The 24548-nt window shown below is 43.2% G+C and overlaps 1 protein-coding gene across 2 annotated transcripts; it reads left to right on the forward strand.

Moving 5' to 3' along the window:
- Window positions 1–1192: 1192 nt before the first annotated feature.
- Window positions 1193–22942, forward strand: LOC145349171 (nucleoside hydrolase-like). Of its 2 annotated transcripts, none has more exons than XM_080197593.1 (6): window positions 1193–1320; window positions 6355–6548; window positions 9091–9270; window positions 11112–11223; window positions 12147–12283; window positions 18188–22942. In XM_080197593.1, exons 2-6 carry the CDS (start codon window positions 6363–6365, stop codon window positions 18533–18535), a joined length of 963 nt encoding a protein of 320 aa, XP_080053719.1. In that variant the 5' UTR covers window positions 1193–1320; window positions 6355–6362; the 3' UTR covers window positions 18536–22942. The 2 variants fall into 2 exon arrangements, with proteins under 2 accessions (XP_080053719.1, XP_080053720.1); XM_080197594.1 differs by having other exon boundaries at window positions 1227–1494.
- The last annotated feature ends 1606 nt before the right edge of the window (window positions 22943–24548 follow it).

Below are 24548 nucleotides of genomic sequence, written 5' to 3' on the forward strand. Positions count from 1 at the left end.
AGGGAGACGGGGGGAGGTTGTGCTGGGGTCAGGCCTGCCACACTCAGATGCAGATGGAGGCAGCCACAGGGGTTGTCAAGTGCTGAGGTACATTACTTAAAACAGTGCTCAATGCTCTGGGAAACGGTCCCAGATAAATTAAGTATTAGACCCTCATCTCTCACAAATACTCACTCCCCCAGAGATCCCTGAGCCTCATCCATGCCAACTCATGCCATCCATTGTCCCATATCCCCCCCCAATGGCCTCTCAAAACCTTCATGCCAAATCAGGTCTTTCCACGCCATGAGCCATTTTTGGCTCCTATGCTAACTTTTTGTTATCTCACACCAATCTATGCCCTCCCTACTGTGTGCCCTTACAATTTATCAAAAATCCAGCAGGAGCCATGCTGTGATTAAATAATATAAAATTACAGACTTCACGATTTAAAAAACACATAAAAACCTATTCAACGCATTTAAATTCCCTCAAGGTTCTCTTTATAAAAAAAGTGTATTCTTAATGCCACAATAAAAAGAGCTAATCCTGTAATCTTCAAAGATGTCAATTGTGCTCTCAGGGTGAGGATGATGGGGTGGGCTCCAAGGGTGAGATATGGGCATGGCTGAGAGTCAGTGGTGTAGGTGTAGGCTGAGAATCAGTGGGGTGGACTCTGGGGTGGAAGTGGGGTGAGGGTCAGTGGGGGTAGGCTTGGGCTTGAGGGTCAATGGGGAGAAGTCAGTGGAATGGGAGTAGAGTGAGGGTCAGTGGAATGAGAGTAGAGTGAGAGTCAGTGGGGTGAGACTTAGGGGGTTGGGGGCCAAGTGAGGTTGAGGGCCGGGGCGGGGGGGGCGGGGGGAGGTGGGGTGAGCGCCGGGAGGGGGGTGTGAGGGCCGGAGGGGAGGTGAGGGCCAGGAGTGGGGTGATGAGGACCGAGGGGGTAGGAGGCCCGGGGAGGGGGGGAGTGAGGGCCGGAAAGTCGGCGGGGGGGGGGGGGGGGGGCGTAGGGGCCAGGGTAGTGGGCTCTGAGGCTGTGGATACATACGGAGCAGGGCTTTGGGTATTTGAAATTGATGGAATGTTTTGCCTGAGAAAGGAGGTGCTCTGTTTTTTTCCGTAAATTGGAAGTTAAGAGTTTTTAGTGTATGGCCGGATTCTGGGCGATCCAGATGATGAGACATTCCGGGTTGTGTTTCCAGGTGACAAGCTGGTGCCTTCCGCCAGCGCTGCATTGACAGACAGCAGCTTCAGTCGCTGAATGCGGAAGTGGGGATCGCCAGCGTGGCTGCAGAGAATAAAACCTGTTCAGCAACCCTCTGTGACAGCGCAGCGACAAGAGCGAGTGAGCCTTGGAACGGGAAGTAATTCCAACTCCGCACAACACCCAGCTGCTAAATGAGACAGGACAGATCCTGCAGAGAGCTTGCTGCACAGAAACTCGGTCTGAAATATAGAAATACTCCGCGAGCCTGACAGGATCTGAGCAGGGCTAAAGTTAGGGCAAAGTTACAGGTCTGTGCTAATATTTATGCCCCCAAGTTTCTTGCTAAAGGTCGGTCAGTGTAATCTGGGCGCGATGGGAGAAGTTCTCAAAACCACAATTTGAGACAAAATGAAAGATCCACTTCGACAAATATGGATGTCTGAAGCCAGCGTACATTTGTTTAAAGCAAAGCCTGTTAACATCATTGGTGTTTTTGATGAGGTGACATCCTACAATGCAGAAGGAGGCCATTTGGCCCATTGAGTCTGCACAGACTACATTCCAACCCAGACCCTATCCCCATAACCCCATGCATTTACCCTGGCTAGTCCTCCTGACACTAGGGTCAATTTAGCATAGCTAATCCACCTGACCCGCACATCTTTGGACTGTGGGAGGAAATTGGAGCACCCAGAGGAAACCCAGGCAGACACAGGGAGAGTGTGCAAACTCCACCCAGACAGTGACCCAAGGTGGAATGCTGCTGGTGGTGTACATGAACTTTCAAGGTGTACTTGATAAAGTGCCACTAACAGACTTATCAGTAAAGTTAGAGCTGCGTAGGATAAAATGACAGTGACAGTGTGAAGAGGAAGTTGGCTGAATAGTGGTGAACTACTGCTTTTCAGACTGCAGGAATTGGGAGGCACCTACTGATTTCAGAAGAAAATTGAATGGACACTTGTGCAAACTAAACTTGTAGTGATGTGGGAATGAAGCTGGGAAATCGAACTGACTTTAGCACAGAGAGCTGACATCAAGCTGATGGGCTGAATAGCTTTCTTCTGTTGTGCAGTGACTGATTAAAGGTACGGTAGGTAGTCTCACAACACCAAGTTAAAGTTGTTGTGGTTCCCCAGGACGACAACTGATTTTAACCGTTTGAAACAGAGAGTCTGAGTCGTAATCCTCCAAGCAGTAGATTTTATTTTCCAGTACAAGACAATAAAGCCGGGATGTCCGGATCAGTCCAATGAATCATTCTGCTTACAGTCTTTTTATGCACATTACAGCTCCATATCTCAGAACTCTTATCTTACCCTTAGATTTCCTTGTTTTAGCCATCATTATTTCTGGGCTAGCCCTTTATCTACCCTGCTTGAGATTGGTCCCTCATTAATACATCTCTTTGCCCTTGAAACCATGGTAGTTCCAGTCTCTGCCCTTATCTAAACTATTCTGTTTATACAATAATCGTGGTTTAGCTAACTTAGATCAATTAGTGAAGAAAACGTGTTTATTTTACTCTCCTTTTTGCTATAGTCACGTATTAAGCTGGACAACTGGACAATGTCCAGTGTTCCTCAGGAGGCTACTGTCTATATTCATTAATAAGTGTTTACTATACCAACTTTGGTGGGTTACATGGGTAATTATATTGGTTATATTTCATTCAGTCATATCAGCCTGACTACTATACTAATTACATTCGATAACATACGTTGAGTGCCATGCTGGTTTCACTCCATCTTCCATTTTGAACCTGCTTCATCACACGTATTTCAATTACAAGTATTAGAGCAAATTCTCTTACAAAGTCCAACAGGTTTATTTGGTAGCACGAGCTTTCGGAGCATTGCCCCTTCATCAGGTGAATGAAGAGTTCGGTATGCAAACAGGGCACAAATAGACACAAGCTAAATTATAAGGTAATGGTTGGAATGCAAATCTTTTAACAGGTGATCAAGTCTTTACAGGTGCAGATAATGTGAGTGGACAGAGAGTTAAGCATAGGTTAAAGAGGTGTGAATTGTCTCCAGCCAGGTCAGTTAGAACAAAGGTCAAAGAAAATTACAGCACAGGAACAGGCCCTTCTGCCCTCCAAGCCTGCACCAACTGAGTTAGTGAGACTTTGCAAGCCCAGTTAAGTCATAGGGGTTACAGATAGTGTGATGTGAACCCAAGATCCATTTGAGGCTGTCCTCATGTGTGCAGAACTTGGGCTGTGAGTTTCTGCTCAGCGATCCTGTGTTGTGTGTCGTGAAGGCTGTCTTGGAGAATGCTTACCCGAAGATCAGAGGCTGAATACCCTTGACTGCTGAAGTGTTCCCTGACAGGAAAGGAATACTCCTGCTGGGTGATTGTCGAGTGGTGTCCATTCACCTGTTGTCATAGCGTCTATTCTCCAGAATCGGTTGCATTCTTGGACACATGCATCTCCACCAAGGACAGTCACCTCAGCACTTCACTGTTCTGCAAGCCCACGGGTAGCCTCACGATGCTCCACTTCTCCAGCTTCCAGTCTAAACACGTTAAAGAAGCCATCTCCTATGGACAAGCCCATACACAGGATCTGCTCAGATGAGGAGGATTGCAACAGACACCTACAGATGCTGAAAGACGTCCTCATAAGAACAGGATATGGCACTCAACTCACTGATCGACAGTTCTGACGTGCCACAGTGAAAAGCCACACAGATCTCCTCAGAAGACAAACACGGGACACGATGGACAGAGTACCCTTTGATGTCCAGTATTTCCCCAGGCTAGAGAAGCTACCACATCTTCTCTGCAATCTTCAACATGTCATCGATGAAGATGAACATCTCACCAAGGCCATCCCCAACCCTCTACTGCTTGCCTTCAGACAACCGTGCAGCTTCAAACAGACCATTATACTCGGCAACTACCCAGCCTTCAGGAGAACAGTGACCATGACACCATACAACCCTTCCTCAGCAGCCTCTGCAAGATGTGCCAGATTATCGACACAGATGCCATCATCTCACGTGAGAACACCATCCACCAGGTACACTGTACATACTCTTGTGACTTGGCCAACATTGTCTACCTGATATGATGCAGGAAAGGATGTCCCAAGGCATGGTGCATTGGCGAGATCATGTAGATGCTACGACAATGGATGTATGGACGCCGCTTGATAATCACCAGGCAGGAATGTTCCCTTCCTATTGGGGAACACTTCAGCAGTCAAGGACATTCAGCCTCTGATCTTCAGGTAAACGTTCTCCAAGGCAGCCTTCATGACACATGACAATGCAGAATCATTGAGCAGAAACTGATAGCCAAATTCCGCATCATGATCTTGGGTTCATGTCACACTGTCTGTACCCCCATGATTTACCTGGGCTTGCAAAATCTTACTAACTATCCTGGCTGGAGACAATTCACACCTCTTTAACCTGTGCTTAACCCACTGTCCACTCACATTGTCTGCACCTGTAAAGACTTGATTACCTATTAAGACTCGCATTCCAACCATTACCTTGTAATTTAGTTTGTGTCTATATATGCCCTGTTTATGAACTGAATCTTCACTCACTTGATGAAGGGTTAATGCTCTGAAAACTCGTGCTACCAAATAAACCTGTTGTGAGACTACTTACTGTGCCTACCCCAGTCCAGTGCCATCAACTCCACATCATGATTAAAGGTAGTCTGATAACAAAGATGTGGTTGTAGAGTATTGTGTATAAGAATGAAACTTTTTTCTAAAGGGGAAGTCTGCTGATTTTCTTTAAAAATGTGGGTGCAATGGTTCAGAATGCAACCAAGCTTGAAGGAAAAAGAAAGAAGTAACATTTATTATGAACTCAGGCAGTCCTAAAGCATTTTACAATCAATGGAGTTGTCACTTTATATAGATGATGTGGAGGAGGGAACCAAGTGTATGGTGTCGAAATTTGCTGATGACACCAAGATTGGTGGAACGGCAAATTGTGCGGAGGGTGTGGAGAGTCTGCAGAAGGATCTAGATAGGCTGGGCGAATGGGCCAGGAACTGGCAAATGGAATTTGATGTTGGCAAATGTGAGGTTGTCCACTTTGGTAGGAATAATGGTAGGAAGGACTATTACTTACTTGGCGAAAAACTGCAGCATGCGACGGTGCAGAGGGACCTGGGGGTCCTTGTGCATGAGTCGCAAAAACCCAGCCTGCAGGTGCAGCAGGTGGTCAGGAAGGCGAATGGGATGCTGGCCTTCATAGCAAGGGGGATTGAATATAAAAGTAGGGAGGTCTTGCTGCAGCTGTACAGGGCACTGGTGAGGTCGCAGCTGGAGTACTGTGTGCAGTTTTGGTCGCTGCACTTACGCAAGGATATTTTGGCCTTGGAGGGAGTGCAGAGGAGGTTTACTAGGCAGATTACGGAGTTGAGGGGGTTGAACTATGAGGAGAGGCTGAATAAACTAGGCTTGTACTCGTTAGAGTTTAGAAGAATGAGGGGAGATCTCATTGAGACGTATAAGATGTTGAATGGGATGGATAGGATAGAGGTGGAGAGGCTCTTCCCGCTCAGAAAGGACAGTAGGACTAGAGGGCACAGCCTCAGGATAAAGGGGGGGCGGTTTAGAACGGAGTTGAGGAAGAACTTCTTCACTCAAAGGGTGGTGAATCTCTGGAATTCTCTGCCCGTCGAAGTGGTGGAGGCTGCCTCGCTAAATATTTTTAAGACGCGGGTTGATGGGTTTTTGATAAGAGAGGGGATTAAGGGTTATGGGGAGAGGGCGGGAATGTGGAACTGAGCCACGACAGATCAGCCATGATCTTATTGAATGGCGGGGCAGGCTCGAGGGGCTAGATGGCCTACTCCTGCTCCTATTTCTTATGTTCTTATGTTCACTGTGTAAGATAGTAAAAACAACAGCACATATTCCTAGAATAAGCACCCAGCAATGTGACATAACAAGTTAATCAGTGTTGAAATATTGTTTGAGGGATTATAAAGTAGCCAATAGTTGAATAAATGATTGAATAGTCTGTGGCAGAAAAATTTTGATGAAATCTTATCTTCACACAAACTTTGAATCAATATTTTCTGGGAAACTAGTTACTAATTGACCAGGGTACAACATTCCCAGAAAAGTTAACTGCAGAATTTCAGACCAGTATTTTCTGTTTTAAATCTAATTCCATTTTTTTTGCTTATAGATTCTAAAATGGGAAGTAAGAAGCTGCTGCTTTTAGATGTTGACTGCGGGTTGGATGATGCCCAAGCAATAATGATGGCTCTTGCAGCACCCAACGTGCAAGTCCTGGGAATAACATGTACCCATGGAAACACAACCATTGACAATGTGTGTCGAAACGTGCTGCGCGTGCTGAAAGCATGCCAGAGAAGCGAGGTGAGTGATGACAATTTTGAACAAAGAAGCAGTCTGCTTTGGGAAGCAACCCCTCACATTGATGTGTTTCCTCTTTTTGAGGAGTTTGTAATGATAAACATTCCTTCATCCCCAAAAAGAATCATTGCCCTGGAACTTGGGCAGTGTGTTGCCCATCTATAAATGATCCAAGAAGGTGGTTGTGAGTTCCTTCTCTTTCTCAACCGCTGAAGACTTTATAATGATGGTGCTCCCACACTGAAGTTAGGCAATGTATCCTGGGGGGGGACGTTTCCGGACGTTACCACCCTTAAGATTGTGAATCATCCTGGCTTTGACTGAAATCTGGCGTAGAATCAAAGAATCCTTACGGTACAAAAAGAGGCCATTCGGCCCATCGAATCTGCGCTGACACAATCCTATCCTAACTCTGTAACTCCACATATTTACTCTGATAATCCTCCCAAAACTAGAGTCAATTTAGCTTGGCCAATCAACCTAACTTGCACATCTTTGGACTGTGGGAGGAAACGGGGGAACCCGGTGGAAACCTACACAGACACAGGGAGAATATGCAAACTCCACACAGACAGTAACCCAGGGCAGAGAATCAAACCCGAGTCCCTGGCACTGTGAGGCAGCAGTGCTAACCTCTGTGCCCCCGTGCTGCCTCATGGCACATGGATTCTTTCAGTCTTGCCCCTTACTGAAGCCTCACCCCCTTACTTGCCTCACCAAACCTCTGTTTTGGCAATGTACTCTTAATAAAATTATACCTTGGTTTCTTCCTGCACTCACCTAATACAACACAAAGCCCACTAAAATATCCTGCCTACTTTCTCCCCAATTTCCTTCTGAATTTACTAACCTCCTGTCCTCCCTGAGTCTCTCCCTTCATATAAACTCTCATATCTCTATATGTCTGTGCTATCTCCCATGCTCTCTAACTCCCAAGGAGGGGTAGGGTCAATTGTGACCATTCCCTAGTCACCCGCTCCCACGACTTTGATTAGCTCTGTTGCATCGTTTTGAATGGGGGAAAAGCCAAATGAAGAGGTTCAAATATGGAGTTGTTGCACATTCAAGACACTTGGAGAGCAAAAGGAGGCTTGCGTGGTGGTGGGTGTTTCCCTTTGAGGAGAGGGATGATGGTCAAAAGACAGGTAACTGATGGTTTGACTTCAGCTTGGAACATGCTTACAGCATGCATATCCCAAGACTGAATAAAACTTCGATTGCTGTTCTCATAAACATACTTTTTAAAAAAGTACTTCTAGAATCAGGCTTTTAATTGTCAAATTCTGTGAATATTTCTGAAAATGAAATACTTTATGCAGTGTAAGGATTGGTGTTTCTAAGGCAACTGCAGTAATTCTTAAACACCAAAACATTCTACAAAGAACAATAATCGATTCATGTCATAGAATCATAGTTTTACAGTGCAAAAAGAGGCCATTCAGCCCATTACACCCTCATCGGCCATCAAGCATATGTCCTAATCCCATTTTCCAGCACTTGGTCCGTAGCCTTGTATACTATGGCATTTCAAATACTCATTTAACTACTTCTTAAATGTTATGAGGGTTCCTGCTTCTACAACCCTTTCAGGCAGCGAGTTCCAGATTCCTACCACCCCCTGGGTGAAAAAGGTTTTTCTCAAATCCCCGCTAAATGTCCCACCCATTACCTTAAGTATATGCCCCCCCCCCTCCAGTTACTGACCTCTCTTGCTAAGGGGAAGAGTTTCCTCCAGCCTGTGTGCTTCATAATTTTGTATACCTGAATCGGGTCCCCCGTCAGCCTTCCCTGCCCTTAAAACAACTGCAGCCTAACCAGCCCCTCTTCATAGCTGAAATGTTACAGCCCAGGTAAGTTCCTGGTGAACCTTCTCTGTACCTTTTCTAGCGCAATCACATAGACTGAACAAAGAACAGTACAGTACAGGAACAGGCCCTTCAGCTCTCCAAGCCTGCACCAATCACATTTGCCTATTTAAACCGACCACTTATATCCCTCTATTCCTCATTTGCCTATCAAGATAAGTCTTAAATACCGCTAACATATCTGCCTCAACCACCTCATTTGGCAGTGCATTCCAGGCCCCTATCACCCATTATGTAAAAAAACTTGCCCCGCACATCTCCACTGAACTTTTTCCCTCTTATCTTGAACTTTTGCCCCCTTGTAATTGTCATTTCTGCCCTGGGAAAAAGCTTCCAATTGTTCACCGCATCCATACCTCTCATAATTTTATAAACTTTTATCAGGTCGCCCCCTCAGGTTCCATTTTTCCAGGCAGAACAATCCCAGTTCATTCAATCTCTCCTCCAGGCAAACTTTTTCTGTACTCTTTCCAAAGCCTCCACATCCTTCTGGTAGTGTGTGTTTTGTGACATTGGTTGAGGGAAGGTTATTGAGCAGCATGTTCACTCAACTCGCTACCTTTCTGTGGGAGTGTCAAAGTTCACCTGAACTAATAGTTCAAACTATTATTTGCAATTTATTTTTAATACAGCGAGTACAGTCAAATATGGAATTACTGAAAGGCTTCTCTCCATTACAGATCCCAGTGTTCCGGGGTGCCTGTGGCTCCCTCCTTGGACAGACTGCGAATGCTTCAACTTACCACGGAAAGGATGGGCTGGGGGATGTTCCAGACCCGAATGCCCCAGGACTGGAACATCTGCAAAGTGAACATGCTGTGAACGCCATGATAAGAATAGTCACGGAACACTCCAGTCAGGTGGGCTACAAAGGCTTTTGCAAAACAGAATGCTAGTGCTCAGAAGGAATCGTAGTAGGAGTTTCAATCCTGTAACTAGCGCAATAGAAACTGGCTTGATGGACTTCCTGATTCCATCTTGAAATGTTGGCAATTTAGCTGTAGTTATAATTAAATTGAAATATCTTGGGTGGCTATCGCTTAGTTGAACAGTTTGCTGAATGGGAGACGCAGACCATCACTCTTATTGAATATTTCAGTTTGTGACCAAATGTAAGCCTATGAATGAGTAGCACAGTGACACAGCGATTAGCAATGCTGCCTCACGGCGCCAGGGACCTGGGTTCAATTCTGGCCTCTGGTGACCGTATGAAGTTTGTGCATTTTCCCCGTGTCTGCATGGGGTTCCTCCAAGTGCTCCGGTTTCCTCCCATAGTCCAAAGATGTGTAGGTCAGATGGGTTGTCCATACTAAATTGCCCTTTAGTGTCCCAAGATGCGTAGGGAGTTAGGGGAAATTAATGGGGTAAATATGTGGGATTACAGGGTGGGCCTGGGTAAGATGCTCTGTCAGAGTGTCAATGCAGACTCGAAACTTGCACTCGTATACCTTTTTAAGCATTGAATTAGAATTCCTACAGCACAGGAGGCCATTCAACCCATCCAGTCTGCACCAATTCTCCGACAGAGCCACCCAGGCCCTAACCTGTAACCCCACATATTTACCTCGCTAATCCTCCTAACCTACACATTTTGGGACGCTAAGTGGCAACTCACCATGGCCAATCAACCTAGCCTGCACATCTTTGGAGTGCGGGAAGAAACTGGAACCCCAAAGGAAACCCACACAGACATGAAGAGAATGTACAAACTTCACACACAGTCACCCAGGGCTGGAATTGAACCTGGGTCCCTGGCATGGTGAGGCAGCAGTGCTAACCACTGTGCCATCGTGCTACTCATTCATCAGTTGGTCTCGAACTGAAATATTGAATAAGAATGATGGTCTCTCGTTCAGCAAACCATTCAACTAAGCAGGTGAATTGAACCCAGGTCCCTGGCGCTGTGAGTCATAAATGTTAACCACTGTGCCACCGTGTTGCCTGTATTGTATAAACATCCCAAGATAGTCCGTTCAGGACTAGAGGACACAGCCTCAAGATAAAGGGGGGGCATTTAGATCACAGTTGAGGAGGAACTTCTTCACTCAAAGGGTGGTGAATCTTTGGAATTCTCTGCCCATTGAAGTGGTGGAGGCTACCTCGCTAAATATATTTAAGTCACGGGTAGATAGGTTTTTGACAGACAAGGGAATTAAGGGTTATGGGGAGAGAGTGGGAAAGTGGAACTGATCCACTTCAGATCAGCCATGATCTTATCGAATGGCGGGGCAGGCTCGAAGGGCGAGATGGCCTACTCCTGCTCCTATTTCTTATGTTCTTAAGGTGCTTCACAGGAGCATCTATTCTGCCTTCTGCAGCCGTGCTTCAAGCCCTTTTTGGAGGACGGGTTGATTCAGGCCATAATGTTCACACCCAGTGAAAAACGATTTGCAAGTTTTCCATGGGGCACAGTTGGAACCTGGATCCACCTATTGGACATGAGTTTATAGGTGGTTGGATCAGATTGGCTAAATGCCCTTGTTGTTATCCAATATCTTTAATGGTGAAGACCCAGAATAGCTTCATCAGGGCCAGAGTTTAACCTTGTGACAAAATGACTCTGAACACAAAATTGATCCTTTGTGAATTACGATTATAAACAGCAAAAACATACATTTCAGCTTCACATTAATAATGGTCCACTGAGTTTTTTTAAGATCTCCCTGTTAATTTGCAAAGTAACATTACTATTATCTTGCAGATCTCTCTTGTGGCTGTTGGCCCTCTGACTAATGTGGCTCTGGCAATTAAAATGGATCCTACATTCTCTACAAAACTGAAGCATTTGTATATCATGGGAGGAAACATGGAAGGTACACAGTAGAGTCTCGTTCTTCATTCAGCAAACCTATGATTCAGCAATAAGCAATTGTACAACCAATCTGTTGTTGTTAAAATGATACTATCATGGACAGATGGGCCAACAAAATTGTGTTCTCCCAAGATTTATTGAAAAATTGATCTTTCCATTCTAATTGGGTGGCATGGCGGCACAGTGGTTAACACTGCTCTCTCACAGCACCAGGGATCTGGGTTCAATTCCGACCTCGGGTCATTGTCTGTGTGGAGTTTGCATGTTCTCCCTGTGTCTGTGTGGGTTTACTCTGGGTGCTCTGGTTTCCTCCCACAGTCCAAAGATGTGGGGGTAAGGTGGATTAGCCATGCTAAATTCTCCCTCAGGATCAAGAGGACTAGCGAGGGTAAATGCATCAGGTTATGGGGATAGGGCATGGGTGGGATCATGGTCGTTGCAGACTTGATGGGCCGAGTGGCCTCTTTCTGTATTCTAGGAATTCTATGATTATGGTCTGCACATAATGGTACAAGAATAATTATCTTATTATGCTACTGTTGTTGTGACTCAACATTCATTTCACAAGTTGCACTCGTATCTTGATGAAACAAATCCAGATGTTTCTCATGCTTAATGCAAAAATGTCCGTGCCTGCATTCACACCCTGTGAACTGATGTGCACAGTAATAAGATAGGGTGGCCAAGGTGAGCAATGAAGCCTTTCGTTCTTGCTGAACAGCAGAGGAATTTCACTATGTCTGCTGCCACTTCAAAAGATGATTAGCAGACACCAAAAACAGAACCACAGACAAAATATTGGAACTTTCCTTTTGCAGCCTCATGATAAATGTGCTTCTATGTGAGTTGAATTTTCCGCGGATTATTCAGAAGTCTGAAGGTTTCACTGGAATGTGGCTCATGAAGATTTTCCTTTCTTTTCAGGCCGAGGGAACACAACGATCTGTGGGGAATTTAACTTTATGTCAGACCCAGAAGCAGCTTCCATTGTCCTGAATCAGTTTGTATGTCCGACCTATATCGCTACATGGGAATACACTTTACGTAATTCCTTGCCTTGGGTAAGATATTCAGGATATATAATTACAATGATATTCAGATACATAAAGACTAATGTGTATATAAGATATATGTAAGATATTCAGGATAATTATGAAGGTATTCAGATACATAAAGATTTATGTATATAAAAGATCTATGTAAGGTAGACAGGATAATTACAAAGATCATAGAAAAGAATCATAGAAACTCTACAGTGCAAAAGGAGACCATTCAGCCCATCAAGTCTGCACAGATAACAATCTCACTTAAGTCCTATCCCCGTAACCCCACATATTTACCCCACTAATTCCTCTAACCTATGCATCTTGGGACACTAAGGGTCAATTTAGTGTGGCCAATCCATCTAACCTGCACATCTTTGGACTGTGGGAGGAAACTGGAACACCCGGAGGAAACCCACACAGAAATGGGGAGATAGTGACCCAAGCTGGGAATCAAACCCAGGTCCCTGGAGCTGTGAGGCAACAGTGTTAACCACTGTGCCACCGTGCCAACCATAATCATATCCAGGTCCCTGGAGCTGTGAGGCAACAGTGCTAACCACTGTGCCTCCCATATTCAGATATATAAAGATATATGTAAGGTAGTCAGAATAATTATGAAGATATTCAGATAGATAAAGATTTATGTATATATAAGATGTATGTAAGATATTCAGCATATGTAATTACAAAATTGGAATAGTCGATGGCACACTTTTAATTCTCGTGAATTTAGTTCTTTTTAAATTCTTTCATGTGAAGTGGTCTTCATTGACAAGACTATTATTAGTTTTGCATACTCAGTTGCCCAGAGAGATTTCTGGAGGGTAGTTCTTCTTGAGCTAGAGTTCAAGTGGTGAAGGTGTCCCACTATGTTTGATGTTATAGGATTCTCAGCAACAGCAATAGATATTCAAGTCAGGATGGTGCGACCAAGTGGGTGATCTAGATCTTTATGGTAGTCCCAATAGATTTGAGATAATTGCCCTTCAATGAGGAGGAGATCATGGGTTTGGAAGGTGCAGCCGTGAAGGCCTCTCCAGTTTTGGCAGTGGATCATAGACGGTGCACACTGCTGTCACTGTGCATGGATGATGGAAGGAGGTAAATGTTAAGATTGGTGGATGAGGTACTGGTCAAGCAGACTATTTAGTTCGGATCAGGTTGTGGCATGCTAGGACTCTGGAACTGTCTGGGACTCTTTATTATCTCATCTGGGGCTCCAATTTAATGGTGTTTATGTTATCGATTTGTAACAGTGTTTTAACATTTAATGATCTATGTTTCTGCTCCTACTGAGTTATCTTTCAACTGTGTTTTGACAAAAGAGAAGTATTTTGGAGGATTAATTCTCACGGGCATGCAATTCAATCCATCCGAGTAGCTAAAGGAAAGCTTTCCATCAGTTAATGTCATCATTGCATTATGTTACAACCATATAGATATAAAAGGTATGTGAAAATATCCATATATATCTGGATTACAGTTCAGCAAGATCTTGGATTGATCCATTGTGTGAATGGATGTTCTTTAAACATTTTGAGGGAATACTGTGTTATTCTACAAATAAGGCTGTGTGTTTTTGTGTGTGTTGTGTGTGTGTGTTGTGTGTGTATCATTTAATTAAACTGGGGAAAGGTTAATAGAGACAACTTATCTCCGAGTAAGGAGATAAAAGGAATAGCGGTGCTCAATGCATACATTTGTAATAAAGCCATGGTTAAGTTTTTAAAATTTGGATTTGGAGATTGATAGGGATTTGGTTTTGAAGCTGTTAAATTTCAAAGGTAAAGTAACTAGCAGATGTTATTTGCTGAACAAGCCACCTCCTACAGGGAAACTTGTCTTACTGACCATAACCTTTTTTATATTATGAAAACATATAATAGAACAGGATTTTAAAAATTAAAAGATGTATCAGCAACAATAAAAGAAAACTTAAACATATAAGATTAAAATTACACAGTTAAAACAGTCTTATAAAACCTCCCCCCACCCCAAAAATAACAGTTGGTCAGAACACACAAGTAAACACATCTAGACAATACTCCATTATAGATTTTTAACTATTAAAAAATTCAATAATATCACCCAAAGCAAAAACTGCTGTCACTTTAGTAATGTGTCCCACATGACTTGACACTCTCTTCCATCCTGCTGTGGAAATCCATGAAAATTCAGAAACAAAACCGCTTTCTGAAATAAAAACTTTTCTGGATAGTTTCTTTAGATTTTGCATCTTCTCTCAATAGAGCGCTGTTCCCAAACTCGGCTCAACATTTCTCCTTAAATATCCCTTTTTCCGTTCATCTTTGATTCTACTGTCCTCAGTATCTTTTTGAACTCAGCTTTTTCAAATATATAAAAATCTTTCATGACTTCCTATTGTCTCCATTTTTGAGTCAGATAAAATGTAATAACTTCTCCTTGTTTACTTATGAAACCTTTGTAGGTTGTAAATGTTTCTTACTCACCTTTGAAATCTAACGGCTGCAAAACCAAGTCCCTATATATCTCCTAACGCAGATTGTGAATACCTAACTTATTTACTTCACCGTGATCTCATCATAAATGTATGCATGTAACATCATTATCCTCTTTATTTCTCAACTCTCTCAGATAAGTTTCTCAATTAACCGTTTCCTAATTTAATTAAATGACTTACATACACACTCATACACAGACATATGGGGGCAATTCTCCCAAAAAATTCTAAGTGCTGAATTCACGAGGAAAATTATGTAAATCATGATTGTTTCTTTTCAGTGGGAGTTCAGACTCAGATCTCCCACACTCTGTGCATTGCAATGGTCACAATCATGAATATCATTAAAAGTTGGGGGGGTGGGGGACAGAGCCTATTCACGCCAGAGTCTGACAGTTCCAGAACTCTGTGTATGCACAGTGGCCCTGAGCCATCAGCCTGCAGTTTGTTGCCCAGGTCGATCTCTGGCCAGCCTGGGACCCCCACAGTGCTGCCCCTCCAACCTCCTCCCATGAGCATTCCTGGGTCAATCTTAGCCCATCCAACTCCACAATGAATTAATCCAAGATCTGTAATCCAGACATATATGGATATTTTCACATATCTTTTATACTAACACATTAGTGCAGTTCACTGCAAATTTAGCAAAACTTACAACCTTCACCAAAAGTTGACCAAAGCCAAAGGCAGATTAAAGATTTGGGTAGCATCAAGGTTCAACTTTGAAAACAAAGAGTGGCCTTTACCAACTCCTGGAATGTTGCCTCAAAATGTATCCAAGATTTATATGGAATTCAGTAGTAACAGGGGTCATTCTTTTAAACAGCAGAGAGAAGTTAAAGCAAATGGCTTTCTACAGCATCATTAAGTTTACTTTAGATTCTTTAATAAATACTTTATTTCTTTACATGCTTATGCTTTTACTCCATTTTTTCTTTCATCTGGCAACTCACCATAGCTTTTCCTATGGGTAATCTTATTGAAAAGGCAATTTGGTTAATAGAGGTTGTCGATCCTGTCCTAAATGGTGTCAAGATTTTGAATCTTGTTGTATCTGCTGCCATATGGGCAAATGGAGAGAATTCCACCTCAATCCTGACTTGTGCCTTGTCGATGATGACCATGTTTTGAGAAACTATGGAACAATAGCTGGAACTTGTTCCAGTATTCACAATGTTTCTATTGAATTTCTGGCAAATGGTAAGGCTCCACTTCCCCCACCTCAAGATCCTGATGGTGGGGGACATGGCAATGGTAATATGACCGAATGTCAAAGGGAGGTGTTCAGACTCTCTCCTGTGGGAGATAACCCTTGCACTGGTAATAGTGCGGCAAGAATGTGACATTCCACTTGTAAACCCAAACCTGAATACTGTCCAAGTCTTGTTGCATAACTCTCTGGCCAAGTCATATTATCTGAAGAATTGTGAAGGGAGAGAGACATGATTTAGTCCTCAGAAACCAGCTCCATTTGTGACCTTACATTCTGGTTCTGTTTGCTGTAGATTGCTCAGAATTCAGAAATTTTTTAGAGGTCTGCTGGAATGCAGTTCCATTTTGTTGTTTTTTGAATCAGAGATCTGGTACGTTAAAAACTAAAATGAATATTCTTCTGTAGCATTGAAGATTTTTGATTGAAGTAGTTTGAAATTGGTTAAATTATAATAGCTAAAATGTACTTGTTTGTTTACCTTGCATTTTAAAATGTGGGTTTTAACAAGAATATCATAGAATTCCTACAGAAGGAGGTCATTTGGCCCATCGAGTCAACACTGTATGATAAAGCATCTTACCCAGGCCCTATCCACGTAATCCCACATATTTACCCCACTAATCCCCCTAACGTACACATCTTGGGCCTCAGATGGGGAATTTAGCATGGCCAATGCACCTAACCAGCACATTTTCGGACTGTAGGAGGAAACCAGAGCATCTGGAGGATGTGCAAACTCCACAGAAGGACCCAGGGACCCGGATTCGATTCCTAGCTTGGGTCATTGTCTCTGTGGAGTCTGCACGTTCTCCCCGTGTTTACATGGGTTTCCTCTGGGTGCTCTGGTTTCCTCCCACAGGCCGAAAGGCATGCTGGCTATTCAACTACAATATCAAATAACTCGTAACATTTCACTCTTCAAATGAGTGACCTCTGGCCTGATTGCCTCACATTTTGACAGTATGAAGTGATTATTTGAAATAAGATTGGTAAATTATTCAAATATGATTGAGGGATGGGCTGTGAATTGGCCATGCTAAATTCTCCCTTAGTGTATCTGAACAGGTGCTGGAGTGTGGCGACTAGGGATTTTCACAGTAACTTAAGTTTATTATTTATTTATTAGTCACAGCTAAGGCTTGCATTAATGTTGCAATGAAGGTACTGTGAAATTCCCCTAGTTGCCACACTCTGGCGCCTGTTTGGGTCAATGCACCTAATCAGCACGTCTTTCAGACTGCGGGAGGAAACCGGAGCACCCGGAGAAAATCCATGCAGACACGGGGAGAATGTGCAAACTCCACACAGACAGTGACCCAAGTTGGGAATCGAACACAGGTCCCTGGCGCTGTGAGGCAGCAGTGCTGTGCCACTGTGCCACCCCTGCTGCAACTTCATTGCAGGTTAATGTAAGCCTACTTGTGACATTAATAAAAAAAACTTTAAACTTTGCCTAAGTCCATATAAACTACATTCACAGCCCGTCCCTCATTAATCACATTTGAATAATTCACCAATATTATTTTAAATAATCACCTCCATACTGTCAAAATGTGAGGCAATCAGGCCAGAGGTTTCTCAGTTGAAGAGTGAGATGTTACAAGTTATTTGATATTGTGGGTGAATATAATCATTGATAATGTTCACTGTCAGAAACATGCTCTGCTGGTGCCCCTATGCTCTTTCTGACATTTACAAACCCATGATAACTTTACCATAGAACATAGAACAGTACAGCAGAGTACAGGCCCTTCGGCCCTCGATGTTGTGCCGAGCTTTGTCTGAAACCAAGATCAAGCTATCCCACTCCCTATCATTCTGATGTGTTCCATGTGCTTATCCAATAACTGCTTGAAAGCTCTTAAAGTGTTCAACTCCACTATCACAGCAGGCAGTCTATTCCACAATTTGAGTAAAGGATCTACCTTGGACCTCCCTCTTATATCTCCCACCATGAACTTTACAGTTGTGCCCCCTGGTAACAGCTACATCCACCCGAGGAAATAGTCTCTGACCATCCACTCTATCTGTCCTCCTCATCATCTTGTAAACTTATATTAAGTTGCCTCTCATTCTCCTCCACTCTAAAGAGAAAAGCCCCAGCTCCCTCAACCTTTCCTCATAAGACATACCCTCCAAACCAGGCAGCATCCTGGTAAAACTGACAGTGAAAGGGATTCCTAGAACTGTGTCACCGATGATTCTGCTGTGTCCTTTACAACAGGAGTTTTTTCATGAATGGATCAATCAAGGCACCCAGAAGGCTCGCTTCATGAAGGAGATAACGGGACACATCGGAAAATACGCTAAGGTCAAAAAAGGCGATGAAGAGGTGCATTCTGAAGTAGGGTTTGTCTCCTGTGATTCTTTTGCAGTGGCCGCTGCTATTGATGAGACTGTTGTTACTGAATACATGCAGTGCGGGGTGAATGTGGAGTTACAGGGAGCACTGACCAGAGGGATGATGGTTCTGGATACACTCAACCTCCAGAAAAAGCAGAATCGAGCTTTCGTTATGGTGAAATGTGATCTTGAGAAGTTCGAGAAACTCATGATGTCTGCTCTAAAATAGACAACGGGATATGTTCATAATTAAAAAAATTAAAGCACCCATAGATTTTATACACCTTAAATGTAGCTTTTTAGCTTAGCAGGAAGTTGTCTTCCTAATCTTCTTTTAAGGGGTTGAGCCATGTGAAAAAGTGAAAACCGTCCTAATAATTAAAATTTGCTGTGGCAATATGAACTATTCAACTTCATACTGCCATGGTATAAGTGTTGTGTCAACTTTGCATCTATAGGTCCATCGTCAATAGCATCAGGTAGCAGAATATATTGATATACTTCTAATCGTGGATACCTCATCAGAACCTCACTCTAGTGAAAGAGGTACAAAGCTCCACGTTCCCTCAAACACATGAAGGCAAAATACTGTGGGTGCTGCAAATGTAAAATATAAACAGCAAATGCTGGAAATGTTCAAGTCAGGTCAAGCAGCATCTACAGAGAGAAAAGCAGTATTAATGTTTCACACTACTCAGAATTGTAAAATGTTTAAGTGTAACTCACTCTGTGCCTCTCCAGCTCTCTACCGCACTTTTTCCTCCTTTGAGACATTCAGTTCAAAGACATTCATAGAATCAGAGAATCTCTACAGTACATTCGGCCCATCGAGTCTGCACCGACTCACACCCAGGCTTACCCCATAACCCGACGTATTTACCCCACTAATCCCCCTAACCTATCTATCTCGGGACACTAAGGGCAATTTAGCACGGCCAATCCACCTAACCCACACATCTGTGGGAGGAAACTGGAGCACCTGGAGAAAACCCATGCAGACATGGGAAGAATGTGCAAACTCCACACAGACAATGACCCAAGATTGGAATTTAACATGGGTTCCTGGTGCTGTGAGGCAGCAGTGCTAACCATAGATTTGATTTGATTTGATTTATTATTGTCACATGTATTGATATACAATGGAAAGTATTGTTTCTTGTGTGCTATACAAAGCATACCATTCATAGAGAAAGAAATAAAGTGCAGAACGTAGTGTTACAGTCATAGCTAGCACGTAGCCAATCAACTTAATACAAGGAAGGTCCATTCAAAAGTCTGACAGCAGTAGGGAACAAGCTGTTTTTGAGTCAGTTGGTACATGAAGGAAGAAGGTGAAAGTGAGACTATCCGGGCTGCGTGGGGTCCTTAATTATGCTGGCTGCTTTGCCGAGGCAGCGGGAAGTGCAGACAGAGTCAATAGATGGGCGGCTGGTTTGCCTGATGGATTGGACTGCGTTCACGATCTTTTGTAGTTCCTTGCAGTCTTGAGCAGAGCAGGAGTCATACCAAGTTGTGATACAACTGGAAAGAATGCATTCTATGGTGCATCTGTAAAAGTAGATGAGAGTCACAGCTGATATGCCAAATTTCCTTAGTCTTCTAAGAAAGTAGAGGCATTGGTGTGCTTTCTTAAGTATAGCATTGGCATGTGGGGCCAGGACAGTTGTTGGTGATCCGGACACCTAAAAACTTGAAGCTCTCGACCCTTTCTACTTCGTCCCCGTTGATGTAGACAGGGGCATGTTCTCCTTTACGCTTCCTGAAGTCAATGATAATCTCCTTTGTTTTGTTGACATTGAGGAAGAGATTATTGTTGCCACACTAGTTCAGCAGATTCTCTATCTCATTCCTGTACTCTGTCTTGTCATTGTTTGAGATCCGATCCACTGCGGTGGTGTCATCAGCAAACTTGAAAATTGTGCACGAGAGGAATTGGACTGTGCCACTTCGCCGCCATCTTCCTTACAACATATCTCTTTCACCTAAATTTTGGTCACTTGATGTCTCCTTATGTGTTTTGATGTCATATTTTAGTTTCATAATGCCCTTGTGAAGTGTGTTGGTATGTTTCCATAGAATGGAATCATAGAACCCCTACAGTGCAGAAGGAGGCCATTTGGCCCTTCGAGATTGCACTGACCACAATCCTACCCAGGCCCTATCCCTGTTTTATTGCATGTTATTATAAAGTTGTTATTTCAGGCCTGTAATTCCATTTCTCCCTTCAATGCTTTAACAAAAAGTTTTTTTTCTTTCAGCTATTGAGGACCCCAAGTTCCAACAACTCTTCAATGTCCCTTCTGGATCCTTCTTGTTTTTCACTTTCCTCTGACCCCATCCTTCCTTCTTATTTCACCCCTTTCTGTGTTTCGTTTTCACTATTCCTTCTGACTTTCCCCTCTCTGACTCCCTGTTACTGATTAGGCTGGCTGTCTAATGAGTCCTGTCATTGGTTTGCTTTTTTTTCTCTCCTCCTCGCTGCACATGTTTAAAACCCACTAATGCTGCAACATTTCCCAGTTGTGACAAAATGCCATCAAGCTGAAATGTTAATTCTGTTCCTCTCGCCACGGATGCTGTCTGACTGCTGAGTACTTCCTGCATTGTGTTGTTTACATTTCAATAACTTGTGTTGTTTGGATGAGTGAGGAGGTGAAGGGAACAAAAAACAGGAAGAATCCATTTTAAAGCACCTTATGAGCTCTCTGAATTTGCCTTTGGGGGTTTGCGGATAACAGGTGGGATTTTCTGGCTGCACTTGCCTCGGAACTGGAAAATCCCCCCCGAGGTCAGTGGACCTTTGCACAGTCCACCTCTCCCCTCCGCCTGCTGCGATTCCCGTGGCGAGCGGGATGGCAAAATTGTCCCCAACGTTTCAGGGAGGGATGAACACAGGGAGACTGCCAGGTTGTTCAGATAATGCCAGGAGATCTTTGCAAGTGATTGAAAAAGCAGACAAACTCATGGTTTAACCCCCTGCTGCAAAAAGGTGGAATCTCAAGCTGCAAATTGTATTGAATAGATCTCGTTATATTGAAGCAGGAGTGCTGCTCTGCTGGGTGTGTGGTCCATTAAATGGAGCCCCTGTTCTGAAGAACTCAGGAAGGTAAGGATGAAGAAAAAGACATTCATTTTCGACAATGTACAAGTACAGAGCTAGTTGGAGGGCGCAGTTGGTCTTTTATTCCATACACTCGGTATGACCCTTTCATCCATCCATCTATTCTTACAATTCCGTTTTAGAGAACATTTTGTATTATAATTTGTGAAAACATCTGCCATTCAGCTAGGCAGCTAATGATAGAAATAATAATTGCCAGGCATTGCAATCGTTAATAAATAGCATGATAAGGGCAAAGGCAGCTCACTTGCCCTCCATTATTCAGCTGTCGCACTCTGTATCATTGCCATTTTAAACCTCCTGATTGTGTACTCGATACTCTCTCTGCCTGATGTCAAGATAAAGAAAATAACTGTTCTCCGTGAACTGGGGACGAATTTAATACTTTTCCAGGTGACGCATATCTCAGTATGTGCCACGTCCCATTATAAAGATGATCTTGATAATAGATAGTTTTGTTTTGATTTCCTAAGAACTTCCTACCGATCAAGTACTAAGGTAATCTTGTCCTTCCCTTTATTACTGGACTTGCTGAATAAAATATTTTAACATTAAGGGGAATCTTAAACTTAAAACATTATTGCTGTTTCCAACAGTTTGTGTCTTTGGAGCGTGTTTAGTGTTTTAAACACAAACACATTTTTAATCATGGAATCCCTGCAACGCAGAATGAGGCCATTTATCTCCTCGAGTTTGTACTGGCCACAATCCCCATAATCCCATGCACTTACCCTAGCTTGTCCCCCTGACACTCGGAGGAAATTTAGCACGGCCAATCCATCTAACCTGTGCATCTTCGGACTGTGGGAGGAAACACAGCACTCAGAGCAAACCCACACAGACACGGGGAGAACATGCAAACTCCATACCCAAGCCAGGAATCGAACCCAGGTCCCTGGCACTGTGAGGCAGCAGTGCTAACTACTGTGCCACTGTGCCACCCATAATAAACATGTAATCAGTGATGAACAGAAATGATCCACTGAATTCTAGAAAGATCTTTTTTGGCCATGTACTAGTGGCAGGATTTTGGGTATCATGTCTCTCTCTTCCTTTGTGGCTGTAACCATGGAGGAAGCTATACTCTGAGTTTAGGCATTCCTAAAAAAAACTGTTATTAATTATCAAGGAAGCATCTAGTGCCATTAATTACTTTTCAATTGATTAAATCTGTAGTATTATGCCTCGCATTAATTTCCTAAAACTAAAGCATTTATCGCCATTTGAATTTACATATTTTATTTTATGCAGAACTTCAGTGTTTAGTTTTAATGGTTTAAGCACATTTATTGACTGGATTATTGGAATGAATGAACGCTAAATAAATATTTAACTGAATTGCACTGATATCTCAATCTTGATGTAGATCTGTGTTTTTTTTTTAATTCTTTCTCAGTTATGGGTGTCACTGGCTGGACCAGCATTTATTGTCTATCCCTAATTTCTCCTGTGAAGGTGGTGGTGAGCTGCCTCCTTGAACTGCTGCATTCCATGCAGTGTAAGGACACCTACAGTGCTTTGACCCAGGATTTTGACCCAGTGACAGTGAAGGAACAGTGATATATTTCCAAGTCAGGATGGTGAGTGACTTGGAGGGGAATTTTCCAGGTGGTGGTCTTCCCAGGTATCTGCTCCCCGACTCGATGGTAACAGCTGTGGGTTTGGAAAGCATTGTCTAAGGAACTTTGGTGAGTTCCTGCAATGCATCTTGTATTTGGAACACAAAGCTGCCACTATGGTGGCAGGAGTGAATGTTTGTGGATGGGCTGTCAATCAAGCAGGCTGCTTTGTCCTGGATGCTTTTGAGCTTCTTGAATGTTGTTGGAGCTGCACTCATCCAAACGAGTGAAGATATCTGATGCATGCCTGGAACGCGCTGCCAGAGGAAGTGGTGGAAGTAGGCACATTAGCAACATTACAGAGGCATGTGGATGGATACATGAATAGGGAGGGAATAGATGGATATGGACCGAGTAAGGGCAGTAGGTTGTTTAGTTTAATTAGGGCATCATGAGCGGCAAAGGCTTGGAGGGCTGAAGAGCCTGTGCCTTTGCTGCACTGTTCTTTGTTCTATGCTATTACACTCCTGATCGTGTAGATGGTGGACAGGCGATCAGGATTCGGGTGGGCTGGGCAAGGGGAGTTACTGCAGGATTTGTAGCCTCTGACCTGTTCTTGTAACTGCAGTATCTATATGGCTAGTCCAGTTGAGTTTCTGGTTAATGATAGCCCCCCACCCCCACGATGTCGATAATATAGATTGTTTCATTAAGAAATTACTTCTATACTCAAGTCAAAATAATGGTGGGCAGGATCAGAAAGGTTCAGAGTGAAAAGGCATCGAGTTTCTGTAATGAGGTGGAATGCAGTTCAAAACGTTCACTGTTACTCCATGTCAGCCTACAAAGTTTGGAAAAATTGACTAACCATCAAAAAGCTGGCACGGTCTAACCGATCATTTGAGAAACAATGTATAATTGATTTCTTTTTTTCTGTATTTGCTCATGGAGATGAGGGCATCACTGTCAGGGCCAGCATTTAATACCTATGCCTGATTGGGAAGACATTGCTGTGGGGCTGGGGTTACATGTGAGTCACGCGGCTTCCAGACAACTTAACATTGCAAAATATGTTAAATTTTGTGACACCTAAATGCTTCTAGATCATATTCTATACCACAGTTTGACTTTCGGCAAACTTGAAGCCCAATTACCCCATGTTTGAGACAATAAAAATAGGATTGCAGTGACTTAATATACTAGCCAATCATAATACAAAAGAAAATCAAAATGCAGAAAAGGGCATTTTCTTTTGCATGGTGGTTATAAAACTATTTGTGAGGAGGTAGCAGGCTTTATGCAAGATAGGATATGTTCTCCTCATGTTTTGATGTATGTTAATTTATTTTGGAATGTATAGATATAATCTATTTTATATGAAGAATGCATTGGAAATTCCAATGTCAATTGGCTGCTAAGGAAAATCCCATTAACTCAACATCTCAACGAGGCACGGTAGTACAGTAGGGGCCAGCACAGTAACACAGTGGTTAGCTCTGCTGCTTCACAGCTCCAGGGAGCTGGGTTCGATCCCTGCCTTGGGTGACTGTCTGTGTGGAGTT

This window comes from Carcharhinus amblyrhynchos, chromosome 10 (genome assembly GCF_965287045.1).
Source record: "Carcharhinus amblyrhynchos chromosome 10, sCarAmb.v2.hapA, whole genome shotgun sequence".
In the NCBI taxonomy this organism is placed as follows: domain Eukaryota; kingdom Metazoa; phylum Chordata; class Chondrichthyes; order Carcharhiniformes; family Carcharhinidae; genus Carcharhinus; species Carcharhinus amblyrhynchos.

What these genes read in the sequence shown, in the direction of transcription:
- LOC145349171 (XM_080197593.1), top strand. Translation starts at nt 6,363, where the DNA reads ATGGGAAGTAAGAAGCTGCTGCTTTTAGATGTTGACTGCGGGTTGGAT. An exon ending in CATGGGAGGAAACATGGAAG is followed by an intron (nt 11,224 to 12,146) that starts GTACACAGTAGA and finishes CTTTCTTTTCAG; the next exon opens with GCCGAGGGAACACAACGATC. An exon ending in TACGTAATTCCTTGCCTTGG is followed by an intron (nt 12,284 to 18,187) that starts GTAAGATATTCA and finishes CCTTTACAACAG; the next exon opens with GAGTTTTTTCATGAATGGAT.